The sequence below is a fragment of the Barbatula barbatula genome (assembly GCF_947034865.1).
Source record: "Barbatula barbatula genome assembly, chromosome: 19".
Taxonomy (NCBI): domain Eukaryota; kingdom Metazoa; phylum Chordata; class Actinopteri; order Cypriniformes; family Nemacheilidae; genus Barbatula; species Barbatula barbatula.
This window is the reverse complement of record NC_136782.1, coordinates 10265467-10286365: the sequence shown is the minus strand read 5'-3', so window position 1 is coordinate 10286365 and position 20899 is coordinate 10265467. Positions and strand designations below refer to the sequence as shown.

The 20899-nt window shown below is 38.3% G+C and overlaps 1 protein-coding gene across 13 annotated transcripts in view; it reads left to right on the top strand.

Annotated features, from left to right (window-relative positions):
* The window catches only part of synrg (synergin, gamma), a 38228-nt gene that overhangs the window by 12540 nt on the left and 4789 nt on the right, over window positions 1-20899 (top strand). For 7 of the 13 annotated variants that reach the window (XM_079481122.1, XM_079481119.1, XM_079481115.1 and 4 more), the window contains 9 exons: window positions 1702-1820; window positions 2043-2105; window positions 3933-4862; window positions 12353-12901; window positions 14182-14345; window positions 14483-14536; window positions 14652-14748; window positions 15831-15979; window positions 17793-17903. In XM_079481122.1, the coding sequence (XP_079337248.1) occupies window positions 1702-1820; window positions 2043-2105; window positions 3933-4862; window positions 12353-12901; window positions 14182-14345; window positions 14483-14536; window positions 14652-14748; window positions 15831-15979; window positions 17793-17903 (2236 nt within the window). Of the gene's footprint in view, window positions 1-1701; window positions 1821-2042; window positions 2106-3932; window positions 4863-12352; window positions 12902-14181; window positions 14346-14482; window positions 14537-14651; window positions 14749-15830; window positions 15980-17792; window positions 17904-18325; window positions 18365-20899 lie in introns of all 13 variants that reach the window. The other 6 variants (XM_079481116.1, XM_079481120.1, XM_079481111.1 and 3 more) reach the window with 1 other exon arrangement.

Below are 20899 nucleotides of genomic sequence, written 5' to 3'. Positions count from 1 at the left end.
GTGCCGTTTAATATTCTACTCGTTTTGCACAGCCACGGCTTGTGAGCAGATTAAACATACCGGCCTACCGTTGAACTCACAGAAGAAATACGTCTTCTTCCGTCAGTTTTCTTTATTTGGACATTTTAAAATCACTAGTCCTTGCCGCACAACTTAGCCGACTTTGTTTTCGAAATGTAGGCGGCGCTTCAGAATGCGCATGCTTGTTAGGGGTTCCGGCAGAAGCCCAATTAAATGATCAATGATAAAATAAAAAATTTAATAAAACAAAACATAATATGGCAGCGAAAATCTGATTGTATTAATAAACTTTAAATTAATTAAAATAATAATAAACTTTTATTTCATATTTGAATTATTTTTCAAATCTTCCCTCGGGCCGTATTGGACGCCTTATCGGGCCGGATACGGCCCGCGGGCCGTATGTTTGACACCCCTGTTTTAGAGGAATGTTTTGGTTCTTGAGGCTGCCAGATCATTCGCTAATTAAAGCAGAGAAAATGAGAAGTGCTGAGATTAATACAGGAAGTGAGAAAAGTTGTTCTTTGCTGGAATATGGTTGTTTTGAGGGAAGTGATCCAAGATGGGGGGGACAGACTTTTATGCATAGGGAAATTCGTCTAAAACCTTCCAGTATGTGCTTTGCATATTTTAGTTAGCATGAAAGCACACTTTTCTGGAGATGGAAGAGCAGCAGTTAATTTAGTTTTATTTTACTTTTAGTTTTATGAACATTTTGATATTAATATTTTTCTCCATGTCTCTAAATGTCCCGATGTAGCATGCGTGTGATACAGCTTTGCATGTGCATTAGACGGAGCTGCTTGGAATGTGAAGTGCGTTTGTCGTTGTGCTTGTATGTGAGGTTAACTGATGCCCCACTGCTATTTAAATTAGTTTTTGCGATTAAAACTTGATTTCTGGCTGCATTGAGTCCATACACATCTCCACATCAAACAAATCATAGGGAACTAGATAAGTGGAAGGAATCTGTCATCTGCCTGTTCTGTGCATGTATGAGTGAATGAGTTGCACAGTTTAAAGTCCCATTGAAATCAAATTAAAATTGAAAATAATTTTTTCATGAAATATTGCAGCGTTCATAGTAAATTACTTATCAATGTGGGTAATTTTCTTTACAAAATTCATGTATCCTCATAATCTTCAGTTCAAATCTGAAAATGCACTTCTGCCATGCAGTTTACTGTAGTAAATACTAAGGTATAGTATACTACAGTATTTTCATGTGGACATTTTAGTAAAAAAAAAAGAGAAACGTAAATAGAAAGCCTATTTATGCACTTAAAAGATGACTGGATGATGATTTTCAGCCCATTTTACTCGCCCTTAAGTTATTCCAGATCTTTATACATCTATTTGTTCTGTTGTTCTGCTGCCCCAGAAATATCAGTTGCTAAGATTTCTACAAATATATATATGTATATATATATATGTATATATATTCAACAGAAATGTATACAGGTTTGGAATAACTTGAGGGTGAGTAAATCATGAGAGATTTAAATTTTTGGGTGAACTGTTCCTTTGGGTCTATTTACACAGTTTCTTCACCGGACGTGGCGCGGTGTTAGTCTGAGAGCATCAAAGAGAAACATTACAACAAACTTTAATGTTTTGGCTTGTAGAAGCAAGTACTTCTCTGTTTTGAGCCTATTGGGTTTTCTGGTTTGTTTGGCTCAGTGTTCCTGCCATGCTGACTCCAGTATCTGGATCTTCATCCAACTCCTCCTCTGATAAATATGCAGCGTTTAAGCAGCTATCAGTGGAGCAGCCTGCAGAAGCCACACCGTCTGTCTCAGGTATATATAAAACAAGTCATTAAGCCCTTTGAGGATGGCAGATATTCCCATAGCCTCCCGTCATAGGTTTAACAATGAACAAACGCTTTGGAGAATGATGGTCTTACAGTCTTGTTTTGCATAAATCCATGCTCCTCTTACAATTATTAACACAGTCCAGTTACAAAATACACTTGTGCTGTTTGAGATTTAATGGAGGCTCCGTTTGTTCTTTTGATCCAGATTCTGGGGACAAATACAGTGTTTTCCGAGAGCTTGAGCCGCCTTCAGAAAGAAAAACTGTTGGTAAGCAGATTCACTCAACTTACACACAAAAAAATAATTTCACGACTGAGCAAAACGACAGATCTTCAGGTCATAAAAACTGCTTCTTCAATTGCATTTAATGCAGCTCCACCACACTACAGTGCCTGTTTATTGTGTTCACTGTAAATATTCAACAGCCTGTGTATTCTGAGACGATTAGTATTGTATATAATAACAGTATTGATTCCTGATTGATCAGTATTTGATACACTGATATGGGCATGTGTACATGTCCCTGTCTCACTAGAGCAGAATCCAGTGGGAACAGCTGTCATAATGCCAGTAAGTTAATGGTTGCAGTGGTTTCTCTTCATAAACTCCCACAGGTTTAGCAAAAGACACTTTCAACGCGTTTTGTTTACTCTGTGAACACCTCTATACTAAGCATGCATTGAAAATCTGAAAGCTATACTAACTCCGTTACAGTAGAAAGCGTTTTTGCTATTAAAAAAACTGAATTTTCAAGTGTTTACCAAAAGATGCTTATCCACACTGAAATATAAAAACATGTACATCCATGGACTCTGCATTAGTAAAACTCTATACAAATAAAACGTAAAATGCTTTGACCGTTGTTATTCTGTTCGATTGTGTTGCCTGCCTGTCTTGCAACAGTTTTGTTCACAGCATCAAATAAGCATTTGTCTTGTCAAAAGTTCTATCGCGTTTCATGAAGTTCATTGAGTTGGTTCATGCGATTTCAGTTAAACGTCATTTGTAACGTGATTTCCGGTAAGGCAACATAGTGAGCATCGATGCTCCGTGGTTTTTGGGGTGCATTATGGGAATCCTCGGGATGCTGCTGTTCTTCTTCGCGCAACTTTTCCCCCCCAAACTACAAACTACTGCAGCCGATTCTAAAGATTTTATTGGTCATGTGAATCACAGTACTGATTGCCTACACCAAACACTGATCCCTAAACCTACGCGTCATTGTAAGCCTAACCAATGAAATTAGCTGCGTGGCGGGATTTCCGCTTAACTGTTTTGCGCCCAGTGTTCTTTTTTTATAGAAATATAAAAAATACGGGAAAATATTTAAACGGGATGATAGCAAAGTTAAATACGGGACTTTCCCGGCCAAACGGGATACTTGACAGGTATGGCCCTTACTGCTGAACAAGGAAGCTGATTGAAACACAGGGTTTGTTTAATTGACAAGAATGTGCCTCAGTCTGGACAGAAAGCCAAAACGGAGAGTAAGAGATGCATTGAGGGTTGAGTGTGTTTTATTTATGCGTGCATTAGTCTGCGTTCGTAGTAATTTCATCATAATTAGAAAGCACTTGACCAAAATAAAGGTTTCCAGTCATTGCCCGTAAAGGGGCCCAAAACTGTCAATTCTGTCATAATTTGCCCACACTGATGTCATTCCAAACCTGTTTGTCTTTCTTCGGCAGAACACAAATGAAGATATTGTCCATACCAGGGAAGTAAATGGGGTCCAAAGTTGTTTGATAACCAACATTATTACAAAATATGTTCTTTTGTGTTCCTCACAAGAAAGAGTCATTTACAGGTTTCAAATCAAGTGAAGGATGACAGAATTTTATTTTGGGATGAACTATGCCTTCTGAGTGCGTGTTTCAGTTTTCTCTTGCTGTGTTGTGCTTGTGATTCTTTCCTTACTGGGGCATTTGTGATGAATTTTATTTCATTTAACAATTGTTTGCAGCTTGTGTTAAGCGCTGTTAGTCCATTACTCTCTTTTAAGAGGGTGACTCTAGGCGCTGTGTTTTCTCTGTTGTTTCTGCATGAAATGTATTAAGCCACACCCTTCCATTCTTGTCTTGTCATTTTCTACAGGCGAGGGATTTGCTGATTTCAAGTCTGTCAGTGCCGACGATGGCTTCACAGACTTCAAAACAGCCGACACCGTTTCTCCACTAGAACCAGCAGACCAGTCCAAGTTCCAGCCAACTTTTCCTCCTCCTTTCGTTTCCTCTCAATCTCTACAGTTGTCACAGCCAACCTCTCTGGCTCAACCTAGAAATCCTCTTAATATGGCAGACCTGGACCTGTTCACCACAATTGCTTCTCCCGTTCCCACCGCCGACTCAAAACTCAATCTGTTCCCTTCTGTGCCCCCGGTAACTGTCCCCAAACCTCCCAGCACTGGAGGTGATGAGTTTGGCGATTTTGCTCTTTTCGGCTCCTCCAAAGCATCACACGGCACCCCCACGATTGGAAGAGGAGCTGGGGCAGCGGTACAAGACGACTTTGCTGACTTCATGGCATTCGGGAGTTCAAGAGATCAGAAAAACGCTGCAGTTTCTGCAGATGGCAACAGCGATGGCCAGGGGGAGGCGTCCCAGCAGAGGCAGCAAATCGGTGCCGATAAGTACGATGTCTTCAAACAATTTTCCTTGGAGGGCGGCCTGGCCTACGACGATAACAAAGAAAGTGGCGGGGGATCGTTCTCATCGCTCAAGAGTGACACTGACGACTTTGCAGACTTCCAGTCCTCCAAGTTTTGCACGGCACTGGGGGCGTCCGACAAAAGTCTTATAGACAAAGTGGCCGCATTCAAGCAGGCCAAAGAAGACTCTGCCTCTGTTAAGTCTCTAGATCTCCCGTCCATCGGGGGCAGCAGCGTGGGAAAGGACGACTCAGAAGATGCGCTCTCGGTTCAGCTGGACATGAAATTGTCTGACATGGGTGGAGACCTGAAGCATGTGATGTCTGATAGCTCTCTAGATCTCCCTGGTTTGTCGTCCCATCAACCCCCTGCCGCAGGTGAGGAATTAGTACGCTTGCTCTGGTGAAGTCTGGCCCTGTTTCTCGCCACTTTCTCTCTCACACACACTCAGTTGACTACTCAGACCTCTCAAAGGCTCAACAACTGAGGCCCAGATCTGTATGGAGTTAGTTACATATCAAAAACTTAATACATTTCCTCATAAGGCCCTTATTCTCATTCAAATTATATATATATATATATATATAATTATGCACAGTTGTAGACTACGGTATTTATTGTTATTTATTTATTTAATTTAGTTTATGTATTCATTATTTTTGCCAGTCTTAAAGTGCTTGTGAATCTCATAAGTATTATCGCTAACAGCACAATAACTGGTATTATAACTCCTAGTGATATGCTACGAAAGCACATTTATATGCTCAATGACTTGTGACTTGGTTTTCTCTCCCGTCCATGATGTCACTGCTGTCACATCTCATTGGTTGGTTTCCCTTAGTATCCCCTGCTTTGATTGTACTATCAACCCAACCAAAACAAAGTAGCATTTCATATAGAATGATCAAAGGTTTCATCTGTTAACTAAATTTGATTATTGCAGGTGAACTGTGTTCATGCTGTTACCTTTAAAGGGACACTCCCCCAAATATTATTTACCCCAAGTTGTTCCAAACCTGTATACATTTACAACACAAAGATATTTGGAAAAATGTTAGCAACTGACTACCGTAATAGAAAATATTGAAATGGTAGTCAAAGGTGCCAGAAATGTCAGTTGACATTTAGAGCATTTTTTTCTACTTTGGTAGTCAGTTGTGTCCAAGAACTGTTTTGGTTACAAGCATTCGCCCAAATATCTTTGGTTGTGTTAATCAGAACAAAACAATTAATGCAGGTTTGGAACAATTTAAGGGTGAGTAAATGATGACAGAATAAACAATTTTAGGTAGAGAATCCCTTGAACTGATGAAAACCGATCCGTTAGGCAGTGTAGCCAACATCAACTTTATCTACTTGAGTTTTCATAGGGATGAGTCGAGCGTCAGTGCAATGTGAGAGATCTTTTAAAACAACTAAAAGTAGCTGTTACGGGACAAAATTACGGAAAATCTCAAATTGTATACATTTGTGCAGGCCTGCGTCTAAAACTGTTGGCATGTTAATAATACGGTTAATACTACATAGTTTCCAATAAAAGAAGTGCAGTGGTGTGAATTTGGACAAAGCTGGACTAAATAAAATTGTGCTATATAGCACTAAAAGTTGTTCTTGGCACGTAATCATAGAGGAACCTCTTTTAGTGCTATAAAGAACCATATTTTGGTGCTTCAGCGATTCTTTGGGATTACTGAGGTGCTACATAGTACCGCCGAAGAACCATACAGGGGCTTAACAGGTTCTTTATACGGAAACGGTGCTGCATAGCACCTCAGTCACCCTGAAGAACCAATATATCTTGCTATATAGGACCATATTACGAGCAAAGAACCACTTTTAGTACTATATAGCACCATTTTTATTAGTAACATGTGATCCAACTCTCATACAAAAAACCCCTCTGACCGATTACACAGATTGCATCTCAGGCCTAGTCCACACGTACACAGATATTTTTATAAACAGAGTTTCTCCTTTATAGTTAAAAAAAAAACCTGCGTCCACATGAAAACGTAAAAACATGCTATAAAGCGCAGTCAAAAGCATGTCAAACCAACAGGTGGCAATTCAACCCTAACCATAAAGCCGTTTTGGCAAATCAGAACCCTGGAATCTGGCGTCAATGCGGCACTCATAACAACGTCATACACCATATCAACACTGAACCAGAGTTTCTAAAAATATTTTGGAGTTTTCTAAACAAAGTTAGGTTTCAGTGACTGAGTACTTCGTTTGCGTGTGGATGAACGGCTTAACTGCAAAGAAAAAAACGGTGGCTTAGAAAATACCCGTGTTTTTGTGGACAGGGGACTGTGTGTGGAGTGTGGATACGATTTTTACGCTTTTGCTGTTCCAGACAGCATCTAACCAAATTGTTGCATCGCAATATAAGAGATTTTTCCGGTCTGTCCAAACTAATGGCTGGAATATACTACAGGACTTTCTTAACATGCATCATATAGTTGCTGATTTCGTTAATAGTTACAGAGAAAGATGATAAACTAAATGAAAGGATTGCACACTGGAATGTCGGTAACCAACATTGACCCCCATTGACTTCCATTGTATGGACACAAAACCACTGAGACATTTCTTGAAATATCTTCTTTTTTAGATGTTCAAATAGTCCACGAACACAATATAGTCCCACAGAAACACACCTAATGAATGGAGAAACAAACATAGATATCAGAACAATTTCCGTCGACTCCGACTGCCCAAAATCTTAAAGCTATTAATATTAATATCATTTATGAATAGAATATGTAAAGATTTTCCAGAGACCAGTTTGGTTAACAAGCATGATAAATGAGCTTGACAGATGCCTTTAGTATTCCACCTTAAAACATATCACATTTGTATTTTTATAAAGAACAGGTGTTACAGTTATTATCATCCTGTTACAATCCCTACATATTTGTTTGAATGTGACCGTGCATCCGTCCGATGGTTATCCGTGTTTGCGTGTGCATGGAAAATCCTCAATGCCGTTCCTGCTAGCACACTTGAGCAGCATCAATACCTTACCTAACCCGAGTCATATCATTAAAGCATGAGTTGGCATTATACAGACAGGCATATGAAGCAGAAGACATATGAGATCGCAAAGTTACTGAACCCTTCCCCTGAGGGGTCTTGGAATGTCTGCTCATTAGAGACATACTATATGAATGCCTGTAGCTCTTCATATATAGGTCTGTTCATATCAACTGTTTAATGTCTTCTGTCATCAATCATCATTGAGTTATAGTCCGCATTCTCTGCTTCTCATGTTATCTGGTCTACATGTAAGACATCCCGAAAGTGTGCTCACTTCATCCTTTCATGTCCTCAAGTATCAGGGTGAGAACACCGTCACAGTGTTTCATTTAGTGAGCGTCGGCTCTCATGTCCTCTGGTTGGCGTTTAGGAAGCACAGTCGGAAGAGTTCAGATACGTTCATGTGGTCTCACTAGAGTCCCAACAAAACTAAACCTAAACTTAAGCAGAAGTTCCCATTAATATGAATTAGAAATGTGTTACTTTTTCGTTCACGTCCTGTTGAAATTAGCATTATTGAGTTTTTGAGTCAAGTTGACCAAAACAATGAAATTTTAGCTAATGCATTTGATCGTATTGTCCTGTCATGTCAAATGGTCATGTCTTATTGGAAAGTCTTGGAAAGAAACATATTTTGAATGTTGACTCCCAGGTGCACACCAACAAACTTACTGCTTATTTGTTTGCATCAAATGAAATTGCAGCCCGCTCCGTGAGAATCCCAGTTTCCTTTTTCCTTTCCATCATAATTTTCCTATTCTGTTGATTTTTAAGAGCGTGGTTTCACTTGAATAACATTCAGTCTCTTCCATTAACTTATTTTCTTAAGTTTTTATTATCAAAAGTAACTGTGGTGAAGGCCAAATGTTATAGAGTAAATAAAATGCATTGCTCTAATAACTCAATTCGAAATGACATTACTATCATTAGGTTAGTTGACTTTTTTTGGACCTTCAATTTTAAAGGACGAGAATCTTGCACAATTTTCATTATGATTAAATCCACATCTAACAAATTATGGCTCTTATTGTCTCCAAAATGTGGATCTTTTACGTTTCATACTAGTGCTGTCACGACATCAACTTTTTACATTGTGGTTATCGTTGCCAAAATAATATAGTAACAATATTATCACGGTATCTATTCGATTAAAAAAAGATTAATGCTATCAGTCAAATTCATCTTTATTTTTTGATATTCTCCTTTTTTGGCCAACAAATCACACTTAAATTTCAAATGTAAGGATAAGAAAGATTTTGTAACCATTTTGGTTCTTAAAATTTGTAAAATGACCACAATATCAATTAGAAAGTTTTTTACGTCACGGTTTTTGTCAATACCAGTATAGTGTGACACCCCTAATTCAAACCACAACGTAACTGACATTCCAGAACCAAGACTTCAGTCCGTCTGGTTAAAACTTGTTATTTTCAGAAGTCAATAGTTTGGTTATCGTACACCTGTAAAGCCCAGGTATAAATATTGTAGCCGATTCAGAGTCTGGGTTTCCAAACGCTTGCACCACACCCCTGAATGTGAAGCTAAGAGTGTCTCTTTTCCAGGTCATAACCTCTAAACATGTTCCTTCACAAATACATGCGTTTATTTCAGGTTTGTTCACTTTTGTAGACCACACTGAAGTTGGAACTTCTTCCAGCTTTGCTTCACTATGTGCCAACTCTCAATTTGTGAAATTGACAAGAATTTACACACAGTCAATTATCAGTCAATATTTCTGGCATACTTACACAAATGTTTTTACCAAGAACCGAAGTGTGTAGATGCACATTTAATAGTGTATTTTTATTACAGGAAAATAAACTTGTATTTATTTTGAATAGAGATAGAGTTGATTAATACTCCTGCTCATTGTGTTGAAGTATTTATGCCAGAAAGCGTGTTATTTGTATTTATGAAGAGAAAACTGCTTTGCGTTATATGAAAGTATTCCATTTTAGACGTGGGTTAAAACTAGCTCCTTTACTGAGATGTACAGGATGGCGAGAGAAAAAGGGTCCTGTCTCTTTTGTCTGTTGTTTACCTGTCACTCAATCCAACAAATGCTTTAATAGGATATCTCTGGTTTCTTTTAACCCTTTGAGCACCCAACAGAGTAAATATTAAATCTAGTTGGCATAAACCTTAAGACTTAAAGCGTAGGTTCTTGTGGGTGGTGGAATTACTGATATATTAGAACAAAGGGTTGTCTTGATAAACTCTCGGGTTCTCAAAGGGTTTTACTTAACTGCAAAAAATCAGTATTTAGCATCACCTTGATTCTGCTTAAATGTTCTGTACCACCTTTCCTTTTTTTCTTGGTTTCTTTGTCTTTTTTTTGTCCAACTACAGTGTCTTTGACAATGAGAAATAATCTAATCTTAATCTGTGAATTGCCTTCTCAATACTGGGCTCTGCATCTGGTTTTGGGATAATCTGTCCTGTTTTTCTTTTCTTCTGACTTCTGCTTTTGCCTCTGCATGCTCTTGTATTCTCATAATGCTAGAAAAAAAAGCAACAACAAAAAAACTTTTTAATTGTTAGTTTGGCAAGACTATTGTAACAACAGATCTTTCATGAAATTTTGTGACTTCTATCTCTTTCTCTCTCTGCCAGTGTTGTCGTAATAAATATGAACAATGGTACAGCAGACATGCGTGCCGTCTTGATTTCTCTCTCCATCCTTCAATCTTGTTTCTCAGATGTAGTCTTCAGAGTTAGCACACTACACGGGCTGCTTGTCAATTTCACAAATTGTTTACCCAAAAATGAAAATTCTGTCATTTATTCAAACCTTGATTTTTCCAAATCTGTAAATGTTTTTTTCTTATTAACACAAAGAAAGATTTTTGGAAGAATGCTTGTAGCCAAACAGGCCATTATTGACTACCAAAGTAGAAATAAAATGCTCTAATGTCCATGTTCTGTTTAACTCAAATGAAGATACTTTAAAGAATGTAGGAAAGCAAACAGTTCTAGGGCACCTTTGACTACCATTTTAATATTTTCTACTATGGTAGTCAATCACGTCCCAGAAATGTCAGTTGCTAACATTTTAACAGAAATCTTTGTGTTCAGCAAAAAAAAAATGTATACAGGTTTGGAACAACTTGGAGGGAATTCATTTTCCCTTTAATTCATTTTCCCTTTAATTAGATGTTAATGGTAACAACTTTAGAGGCATTTTGCCTTTAGAGGCAACCGCAGAAAATGCAAATCAGGCTTCAAGCTTTCATTTAAAATGGCCATATCATGGAATTTACAAATGAGCCTGGAGGCCTCGTGATGTTTTCTCATTTGTACATCACTTTGTATAAAAACGTATTTTTTTAATTGATCACGCTCAAGTTAAGCATTAACACTGACAGCCCTAGTTTTTCATATCATGAAAAGGGTCCTATTAGTTCAGACATTACGTAATTAATCGAGGTAAGTTGTAAGAGTAAAATATGTTTTTGAAATAAGATCACGCAGTAGCTTCGAAGACTACTGCGCAATACAACACCACATTTCCTCTATCAGTCTGTCAGGGTGGATGAATGTATGGAAGTGTGAATAATTGCACATTGAAAGGCTACACTGGAAGGCTGAAAATTTTATCTCCTTGTCTGAGCCACAGACCAATTGTGATTACTAGTCAAAACAATAATAAGGAAAAAATATGTACAATTCACTTTTCACCTTAAAACACGTATACACTCATTAGTGTGCATGTGTAGACACCCCTAATCCAGTCTTGTCGAGTTAAATTGAGCACCTGGACTGAGAATGCTTCTTTCTGGATTTGTGAAGGTAGATAAGACCTACAAAATCATTAGAGTGGATGTGCGGCAGAGGAATCTAGGTAATGAACCAGGGCCACGTCACATGATTTTATCAAGAATGATTCATTATGAACCCCACACATCATCAACGCATCACAACGTACAAATCGTCTTTGTGCAGCGCTCAAGGAAAAAGGAAGCTGCTGAATGAGAATCGGCCATTTTATCATTGTAAATCCCTTTATAATTTTACCTCGAAACAACAAATATTTGGGTATCTGTATGTCGATGGTATGTAGACAAATAAGATTGAATTCATGTTTGAGTGAGATTTGGGAACAATGTGCATAACTTTAATACGATTATAAGAAATAGTTTTATTTTGTTGTTGTATTTATTTGTCCTGAAACTACTTAAGACATACTGTAGAGACTTTCTTTTCAAATCTCCAAGTACAACTATGCAACATGAATGAATTTTTTTAATGCATCTTTGTTTGTTAAAGGAGTAGTACACCTTCAAAATGAAAATTCTGTCATCAGTTAGAGTCCTGTCATTTCAGACCTATATGACCTATTCTTTTGCAGAACACAAAAGGAGATATTTTGAAAAAAGTTGGTAACAGCACAGCCCCCCTTTCACTTCTATTGTAACCAATGCAAGTGAATGGGAGGGGCTGTTAACTGCATTCTTCAAAATATCTTCTTTTATGTTCTGCAGAAGAAAGAAAGTCATACAGGATTGAAATAACAACAGGAGGAGTAAATTATGAAAGAGTTTTCATTTGGAAGGTGAACTATTTTAAATACAATTAGTTTGAATACAAAGCAAAGGTGTCAGTTTTCCAAAGTGGGACATCACTTTTGGACACTACTATGGATCGCTGCTGTCCATTCTGAAACCTTGTATCTCCATATTTGTATCTCCATATTTGAACATTCGAGGTCTCAGAAGGACAGCAACAATATTATATATATCATTTTATAGTAGTATTAGCATTAAAGATAGTATCACTGTTTTAATACTGATGATTTTTTCAAATTAGGTGTCCCATGTTGTCATTACAGATGCTGATGAATTAAAATTTGACCCTTTTGGCACATCAGCTGTAAGCAGTCTGGGCAGCTATGACTGGTCAGACAAAGAAGATCTTTCATCTGCTCATTGTAAGAAGCTCCAGGGAGGGTCACTAGGTGCACTTCCGTCTTTAGCTGTGGTCCACAGGAAGGAGACGTCTTTCGGAAGCTCAGAGAATATCACCCACACCACGGTTGCCAAGGTGACCACCTTCCCTATCGAAGATGGGGCTGCCTCCACCGAGAGCAGGATTGAAGCATTTGCTGACTTCAGCTCCATTGAGCAGTCTGGACAAGATGATGATGACTTTGGTGATTTTGCAAGCATGGTTTCTGAGAAATCCGACTCCCTTCCTAGTACTGCTGACACTGGCTCGGAGGGCAACCTGGCTGAAGCATCGGACGAGTTTGGTGCCTTTCAAGGTGACAAGCCTAAGTTTGGCAAATCAGACTTTTTGAAGGCAAGTGCGCAGGCCAAGCTGAAATCCAGCGAGGAAATGATCAAGAACGAGCTCGCCACCTTTGACCTGTCTGTGCAGGGTAAGTGTATACTTGACAAATGACATTTAGCATTTAGTAGACAATAAATGCAGTGAACATTTCTTAGAGTTGCAATTTGTCTGAAAGTCAACAGATGGCAGTGTGGTGTCTGAAGCGTACTACACTGTCAGTAGAACATAAAAAATGCATTTCTTTCTAAGTGTTTTTGTCTTGTTTTCCCAGCACAAATAACAAAAAATATAAAAGATTAAAGTTGGATGATTGATATTATCATTTTTATTAAAAATAAAATCGGCATGACAGACAAGTATTATTTTTAAGAATGTTCCTGGATCTTTTAAGTATAAACATACTTGATTTTTGTCAGAAAACAAGATTTAATATATTTTAATAACGGATGCACCGATACTAAGCTTGTGTACTGGTAAAAAAGCACCAACACCAAAGGCCGATGACATAATTGACATAACTGATAGAAATTTGCTTTGAAAGTTTGTGAAAATCACATACAATTGTTTATTCTACATGCATTCGTATCGGCAAGTAACAGAAAAAAAATCAATACTCGTACACAGCCTTTAAAAAATTTTATCGGTGCAACCCTACTTTTAATACTCGAAAATTAAGATTAAGTTTCTTTTCAAATAAATGTATCTTGCATAGTTGTACTGGAAAAACAAGACAGAAATACATTTCTTGCAGTGAAGCCACCCAAATCCTTTATCAAAACCCACTTTATCACACACATTATGTATAAGGGGACTTACTCAATAACAAAATCTTATTTGCCTCTTATTGATCTCCACTCACATCCGCTGTTCCAATAAAAGGGTTTATTCTTCCTATCATGAAGTTCATCTGAAGGCTGGAGTTTATGTTGTAATGGATTAGCGCTGTTAGAATCTGAAACCACGCAGAGACTGATGTGTTTCCCAGCTGGTGGTTTGATCCCCCGTCGTTGAGTTCCATGAGTTTACCGTACTGCTGTTCTTTTCCCGGTGGAACTCTACCTTCTTCACTTGTGTGTGTGTGTGTGTGTGTGTGTGGCGAGTGTTTTGTGGCAGCGTGCTCACGTTCTGCGTGATGAATAATGCATGCCTATATTACCATGGTGCTGTTTTGCACATAATAATTATCTGTTTCAAATGAGGTATTATTGGTTTGTCTCATGCCTGGATCGGCGACAACGGTCTGAGTGCTTGGAAACTCTGTCAAACAGCGGGATGAACACTCTGACTGATTAAATATTTATCACGTCCATCGAAAAATACTATAACAGGAATCTGAATGCGACCTCCCCTTTCATTATCTCTGTGTAGGCTCCCATAAACGCAGCCACAGTCTGGGAGAGAAAGAAATCGCCCGGTCCATACCCTCTCCTGCCCCCGAGCAGCCCTTCAGAGACCGTTCTAACACCCTGAACGAAAAACCGGCGCTGCCCGTCATCCGCGACAAGTACAAGGATCTCACCGGAGAGGTGGAGGTCAGTGAATTCTATCCCTCTGCTACACATGTTCGCGTTGATATGCACATGTAATCTCTTTCGCTCAATTCGGCTCGAGGTTATGAATGAACAAAGCTTTTATTCTGTTTAATCTGTTACTTTTATTCTCCAAACAGGAGAGCGAGCGATATGCGTTTGAATGGCAGAGGTGTTTGCAGAGCGCTCTACAGGTACTGTAACACACCTCCAGACTCATTAATAACGTTTCTTTTGTATGCATGTAACATTATTTTCTGCCGTTCGTGTCGCTCCTTTGTTCTCTTTAAACGTTCTCCCCCCCTCTAGGTTATCACCACTGCCAATAACAGCCTTAATGGCATCAGCAGTTCCATAGTGTGCACAGAGGTCATCCAATCAGCACAGGGGATGGAGTACCTGCTCGGTAAGACTAAAATCACTTTTTCATTCATCCACATTCATACCTGCTCCTCATGAGCCCCAGTAGTCTTCTGTCAAACAGACAGGCCAGGTGTACTGCCTTATGTGCTGAACGGTTCCACACACACACACTGTTGGGGGTCTGATTTAAATTAGGAGTGTGTGTGTGTGGAGGAGTGCTCTTGTTAAAGATTGTTAAAGCTCTTGAATTAGGGTGTAGTAATTGTGGATAGAGGCTAGAGTTTGCTGAAAAAACATCACGTTGCAAATGTCTCTGACGTGCCTGTTTGATTATAGACCATTTTGTAAGATGTGAACCACTGGTCCAGGTGCATTTACTGTTTCAGATTTTTACCATTAACACTCATCACATCAACATGTCCTTGTAATTTATACAGTTTAGAAATTTTTATTTATACAGACAGTTTAGAAAAACAAATGGAACAAAGATGTTTCTATTTAATGAAAGATGTTAAGATATGTTTATTTAAAATGTAGGCTTTTTAAAACAGGGTACACAGTCAAGTGTCTCGTGTATGCATGGAAAGAAAAACATTGTCCTCATTATTTTCACGGTTCACATTATCATATAAAATAAAAGAATAATACATTTTATTTGATGTATGTTTGGCTGGGGCTCTTATGCAATACATTTCGGCACAGGATATAGCTATTATATACCCTTGAACCCCGCCTCCTCAACCTCCCACTTTCATATCCTCTTTAACCCGGTCATAACATTGTAAAGATGAAAATGAATCGCCAGTTATTGACTTTGAATAAATAAATATGTTGATGACAGGCCTGTTGTTATTCCAACAGTTGCTATTTATTTTTTGCCCGGGGCATCATTGTATCTTCAATATCGAGGTACCAGAGACGGCTGTGATGCCATAGCCATTTTTGTCTTCACATGCAGAAGAAACATCTTTACATTTTCCCATTCTAAGGTTGCTGCCAGCATGAATAGCCTCCGGTGATAATTTGTCATGCCGTAGCGATCACAAAACATTGTGTCTTTTATTTTCATCCATGTGTTGGGAAAGGTTTATTTATGGCTGAAATTATTTTTTTTGGCTGTGATAGGTGTGGTGGAAGTGTATCGTGTGACCAAGCGAGTTGAACTGGGTATCAAAGCCACGGCCGTTTGTTCTGAGAAACTGCAGGAGCTGCTTAAAGACATCAGCCGTGTGTGGAACAACCTCATGGGCTTCATGTCACTCGCAAACCTTACTGTGAGTTTGCCTCAAACTGGAAAAAATCTCAGTATTTACTCATTAACTTGCAATCCCAGATGTATATGACTTCCTTTATTAAATTGAACACAAATTATTTTATGGTGTTTATATTTTAATTGTATATTATTTTATATTTTATATAAAAATGCTGTCATGTTATCTTCTTATGAGGCTCAGGAAAATATTTTTTTAATTTTGTAAAAATGTATATTTTTGTACAATATACAAAGTTATCAACATTATAGTTATATTTTAATTGAATGCTCTGTTTTACGTAAATTCAAGCCATATTGGTCTCTAAAAAACAAAATATTAGTCGTTTCGCTTCAAAATACATTCTGGAGTCATTTGGATTACTTTAATGATAGATGTATGTGCTTTGTGAAAGCTTCACCATTTTGAGCCCTGGGAATTCTTTTATATTAAAATGATTTGTTTGTGTTCAACGGAAGAAATACATTTTTATGTATAGGTAAACTGTTCTTTTAAGTAAATCACATTCTAATATCATATTGTCATCTAGCTAGCAGATGAAAAATAGGTGTATGGACTACAGCCATATTTATGCCTGATAATGTCTTTGAGACGCATAGAGAGCATGGTCTCTTTTGACAACCAATTCGATCACTAGCAACACCCTGGCAACCACCTGCAACACACCAGAATCGTAACAGGGGCTTTAGCATGAGCAAAAACACTTATAATATACCCGGCACAATGTCGTAGCAGGTGCGACACAAGTGTTTTTTGCTAGTTTCAGCATGCGCCACATTGTTTAAATAGAAAATGCATTCGTGTGTGTTCAGGCGCATTGTTGGCATGTTGCTATCTAGAGGTAATTGAAATGGACTGCGCCACTGACCAACTGAAACCTGGTCTTAAGTCCACGACGCAATTTTCTTTGGGTTTTTTAAAGAGCACATTAGTAATATACACCTATAGGCCACGCGCATACATTCATCTTATTACACACAGAGGGACATGCAGCTGTACACAAACATGACGTAGATTACAAATAAAAGACTGTATGAAAAATATTATTATTGTGTACAGTAGATTGTTCTGTAGATTGCCACGATTGACACGTTTCCTCGCACGAGAAACGTTCAGTCTTTGCACTTGCATATTCCTCCATGTAAATAGTGAATCCTCAATGGCGCGAGCAAGACTGGCTCTAAAAGGGAATGGTAGATGAGTCTAACTGGAGATTTTGCCCAAAACACATCTATTACTCAGTAAGAGAACATGGACAACCCTCTTAGACCATGCGCCAAGAGCGCTGGCAGCAAAAGTGGATTCGGACACGCCATTAGTGCACTTGCGCCGTGCCATATAGACAAATGCGCTTAGATCGTTAAATGACGGCCCTTTCATTTTATTCAAACAATGTAAACATCCAATTATCTCCTGTAGAAACATCAATGCACATTTCAGGAACTTCTGAACATCATTTCTCCCGCAGAAAAGAACGAGTCAGCCTTATGTGCTGTGTGCTTTTATATGTGGAGTTCAACTGTGGTGTGATTCTTTAGAGCTAGATCTTAGTCTCACAGCTACTCTCGGGAACATCAGTACCAGCTGATAATATTAGTTGCTGCCCGCTGTCGCTTGAACACCCGAAACGCACAAGCGCTCTGGAGCGTTATGAATGTGGCAGGAGAGCAGAGAGTTTTTCTCGCCTTTGAACCTGCTTGTTTGGGCCGATGTATCGATTGTTAACAGCTATGAAGTTGACGGGTAGGTTCAGAGGCCCCTGCAATCGAAGGTTTGACTGACAGCTGGTGTGTTTTTGATGCTTGTGTGTTTCTAGCCGGATGAGAACTCCCTGGACTTCTCCTCCTGTATACTGAGGCACGGCATTAAGAGTGCGAAGGAGCTGGCGTGTGGTGTGTGTCTGCTCAACGTGGACTCTCGCAGCAAGGTCTGTATCTGCATAACATTGGTGGAGCACACGTCTTGCATATTAATTTAGCCTCGCATTGTTTTAAAAAAAAAAAACTTGCACCTCACAGAAGTTCTTGTGTTAAAGGGACAGTTCACCCCCCAAAAACTTCTAAAAATATAACTGTCGTTATTTACTCACCTTCGAGTTATTCCAAATCTGTATACATTTCATTGTTCAGCAGAATGTGGGAAACATAGTTTTTTCCTGCTATGGAAGTCAATAGTGCCCCAGAACTGTTTACTTACAAACATTCTTTATCTGTGTTCATCAGAACAAGATTTGGAACAACTTGAGGTTGACTAAATAATTACATCATTTTCATTTTTGGGTGAACTGTTCCTTTAAACTTGCCAACATCGCTCCTGACTGCTATCTCTATGATTTTCACCATTTTACAGAAGAAAGACGAGAACACATTTGGACGCCTGTTTAAAAGAGTAGGATACTGCCTCAAAACTCCAATTTGCAGCATGTTGCGGGGGTCAAGCTGGCAAACGCTCCCCTGTTGTGCTGCCAAAATGACCAGAACTCGCCTCTCGCCAAACAGTCAGCGGTCTGCGCTCACAGGGTCGATCTGACTCATACATCAGGATCTACAGACCCTCAATTCGTACCACTGTTTTATTTATGTGGCTTTAGTTGGTTAATTCGGTTATAAGCTTTCAGCTCCTGATTTTATTTTTTTAAGAGTTTCCTTGGACGCAGGTATGATGTCTAGTTAGCTGTGCAGACATTTGTACCCAAACACGGCGAATAGGTGAAGGCTTTGTCATTTTGGCACCTCAGGGGGCCTGAGAAGAAATCCACAAATAGCACGGGCAACAAAATCAATATCAAAGCAATAGTTCACCAAAAATAGAAAATCTGTTATAATTTTCTCACCATCATGTTGCTTCAAACAGAACCATGTTTTTTTTTTTTGAGAGGCAAAAGTAAATCAGTCCATGGTAAGACACAACTTGAAAAAGCGTGGTTCATGAGCGTGATGTGCATTGAGGATCAAAGCTTAAATGATGACTTAAATGTCTTTCTCTGTCGTAAAAATTTGAATCGCTCGAAATAATTTAAAATATTTGCATGTCACTTTCAAGTGCTTGTCAACCAAGTACACATCAAGCTCACATTTTCCTAATAGATCAAGTTAACGGAAACAAAAGTTATATGTGCGTTTAACAGACAGACAACAAAAAGTTACCAATTTGGGAGGTTCTACACGAACTAACTGTTTTGTGGAAATAGTATTTTCACTACACTGTTGCTGAATACTGTTAATAGTTAGAAACAATATGAGAGTGAATAAATGATGAGAATTTTTATTTATTGGTGAACTGTTGCCTTGTGTTCATAAATACAATGAAATCCTCTTTTACGTTTTTAATGTACAATCGTCCACCAGACATATGATCAAAAATCCTTTTATTAAGAATTCTCCTTTTACCGCATTCTTAAATCCCTACAACATTAATGCAATGGTCAAGGTTTTCTGATGTAAGAGAGGGGTAAACATTGCTCGTAGCACTCTAGATAGAATCAGAAAAGGAGGGGCTTTTGCAGCAAGGAATCGTGGGATTGATGTCTGTGGAGCAGATGCAGCTCAGCCACGGCAACCAAAATCACAGTTGCTAACAGATCTACCACACATCCAGCTTAAATTAATAGAGTGGCTTCCATCTGCTCCTGACATTCGATTAATATCCCACGTTTTTAATTACGTTTTCGGAGGATTGGGGACAATTGCTGTCGGGGAGGGATAATGAAATCAGGGTTTTAAAGACACACTTGCGAGACGCTTTTGAAGCTTGTGAAAGGACGAGGGTGTTTGATGCTTCCTGCGGCTGGGGTGTGTGTGTGTTGGGCTACAGGTGGATGAGGATGGTTCACTCTGATGACCTTGGGTTAACATTTGGGTTCTGTCGACTCGAGGCAATGGAGGGACATGATCCTTTTGTGTTTGCTAATCTGATTTGTCTACAGGAATGGGCAACGTTGTACTAACAACATTTTGTCATAGATTCTATTTCATGGAAAAAATTAAGAGACCATTTCGAAATTATTTTGTTTTTTTATTCACTATTTATATGCATGTGTTTAGGTAAAATGATCATTTTGGTTTCATTCTGTGAACTACTCACAACATTACCACAATATTACTCCCAAATTTCCCATAAAAATATTGTTTCTATTTGCATTTATTTACACAGGAAATTAAACCTGGAAAAACAGGTCAAAATAACAGAAAAGATGTTCTGAATTTTTTCCGACCTCAAATACTGCAAAGAAAACGTTTTGATTTAGTAGAAATTCAACAGACACTGGACTGGAATGACCACAGTACATCTAGAAATGCTGATTCAATGAAAATTTGGAATGGTCTCTACCTTTTTTCCTGTGTATACTGTATTGATATATTCACCATATCATGAAAATGGCCATAGATGGTTTAAGATTTTAATAAAAAAATAAAATAATTTTAAGTAAAGTTTTCTCAGGCCACTTGATTAAAATATGGTTAAATAAATGTTTTAGGATAATGAAAACATAATAAGGTGAATATATTTATTATATGCATTGTCTTGGTCCTAACACAACTCTTAAGATCACACCTGCATCATAAACGTGTGGCGTGATGATACTTTTGAAAGGAAACAATGTATCTCTATGAAGCTATTTACATTTTCAGCCCCATCACAACATAACGTTGTTTTTCTATCAAAGCTTTTGTTTCCAAAGCTTAAATTGCACTGAAATACCTTTTTATAGGTCGCTTTATTGTTATTTAATCATTTACAAACTGGCAAGTGCCTCGTGCTCCCTTTTAAGCAATACATCAGTAATATTTGTACATATAGTTTGGAAAAGTTCAAATATCATTTTTATGTGATAACATTGATTTATCACAGTTTTCATACTCTCAGTCTTTCACATTAGGGCTTTGTGTAGAGCCCCGTCCCAGAGAATTTTTATTGTAAGGC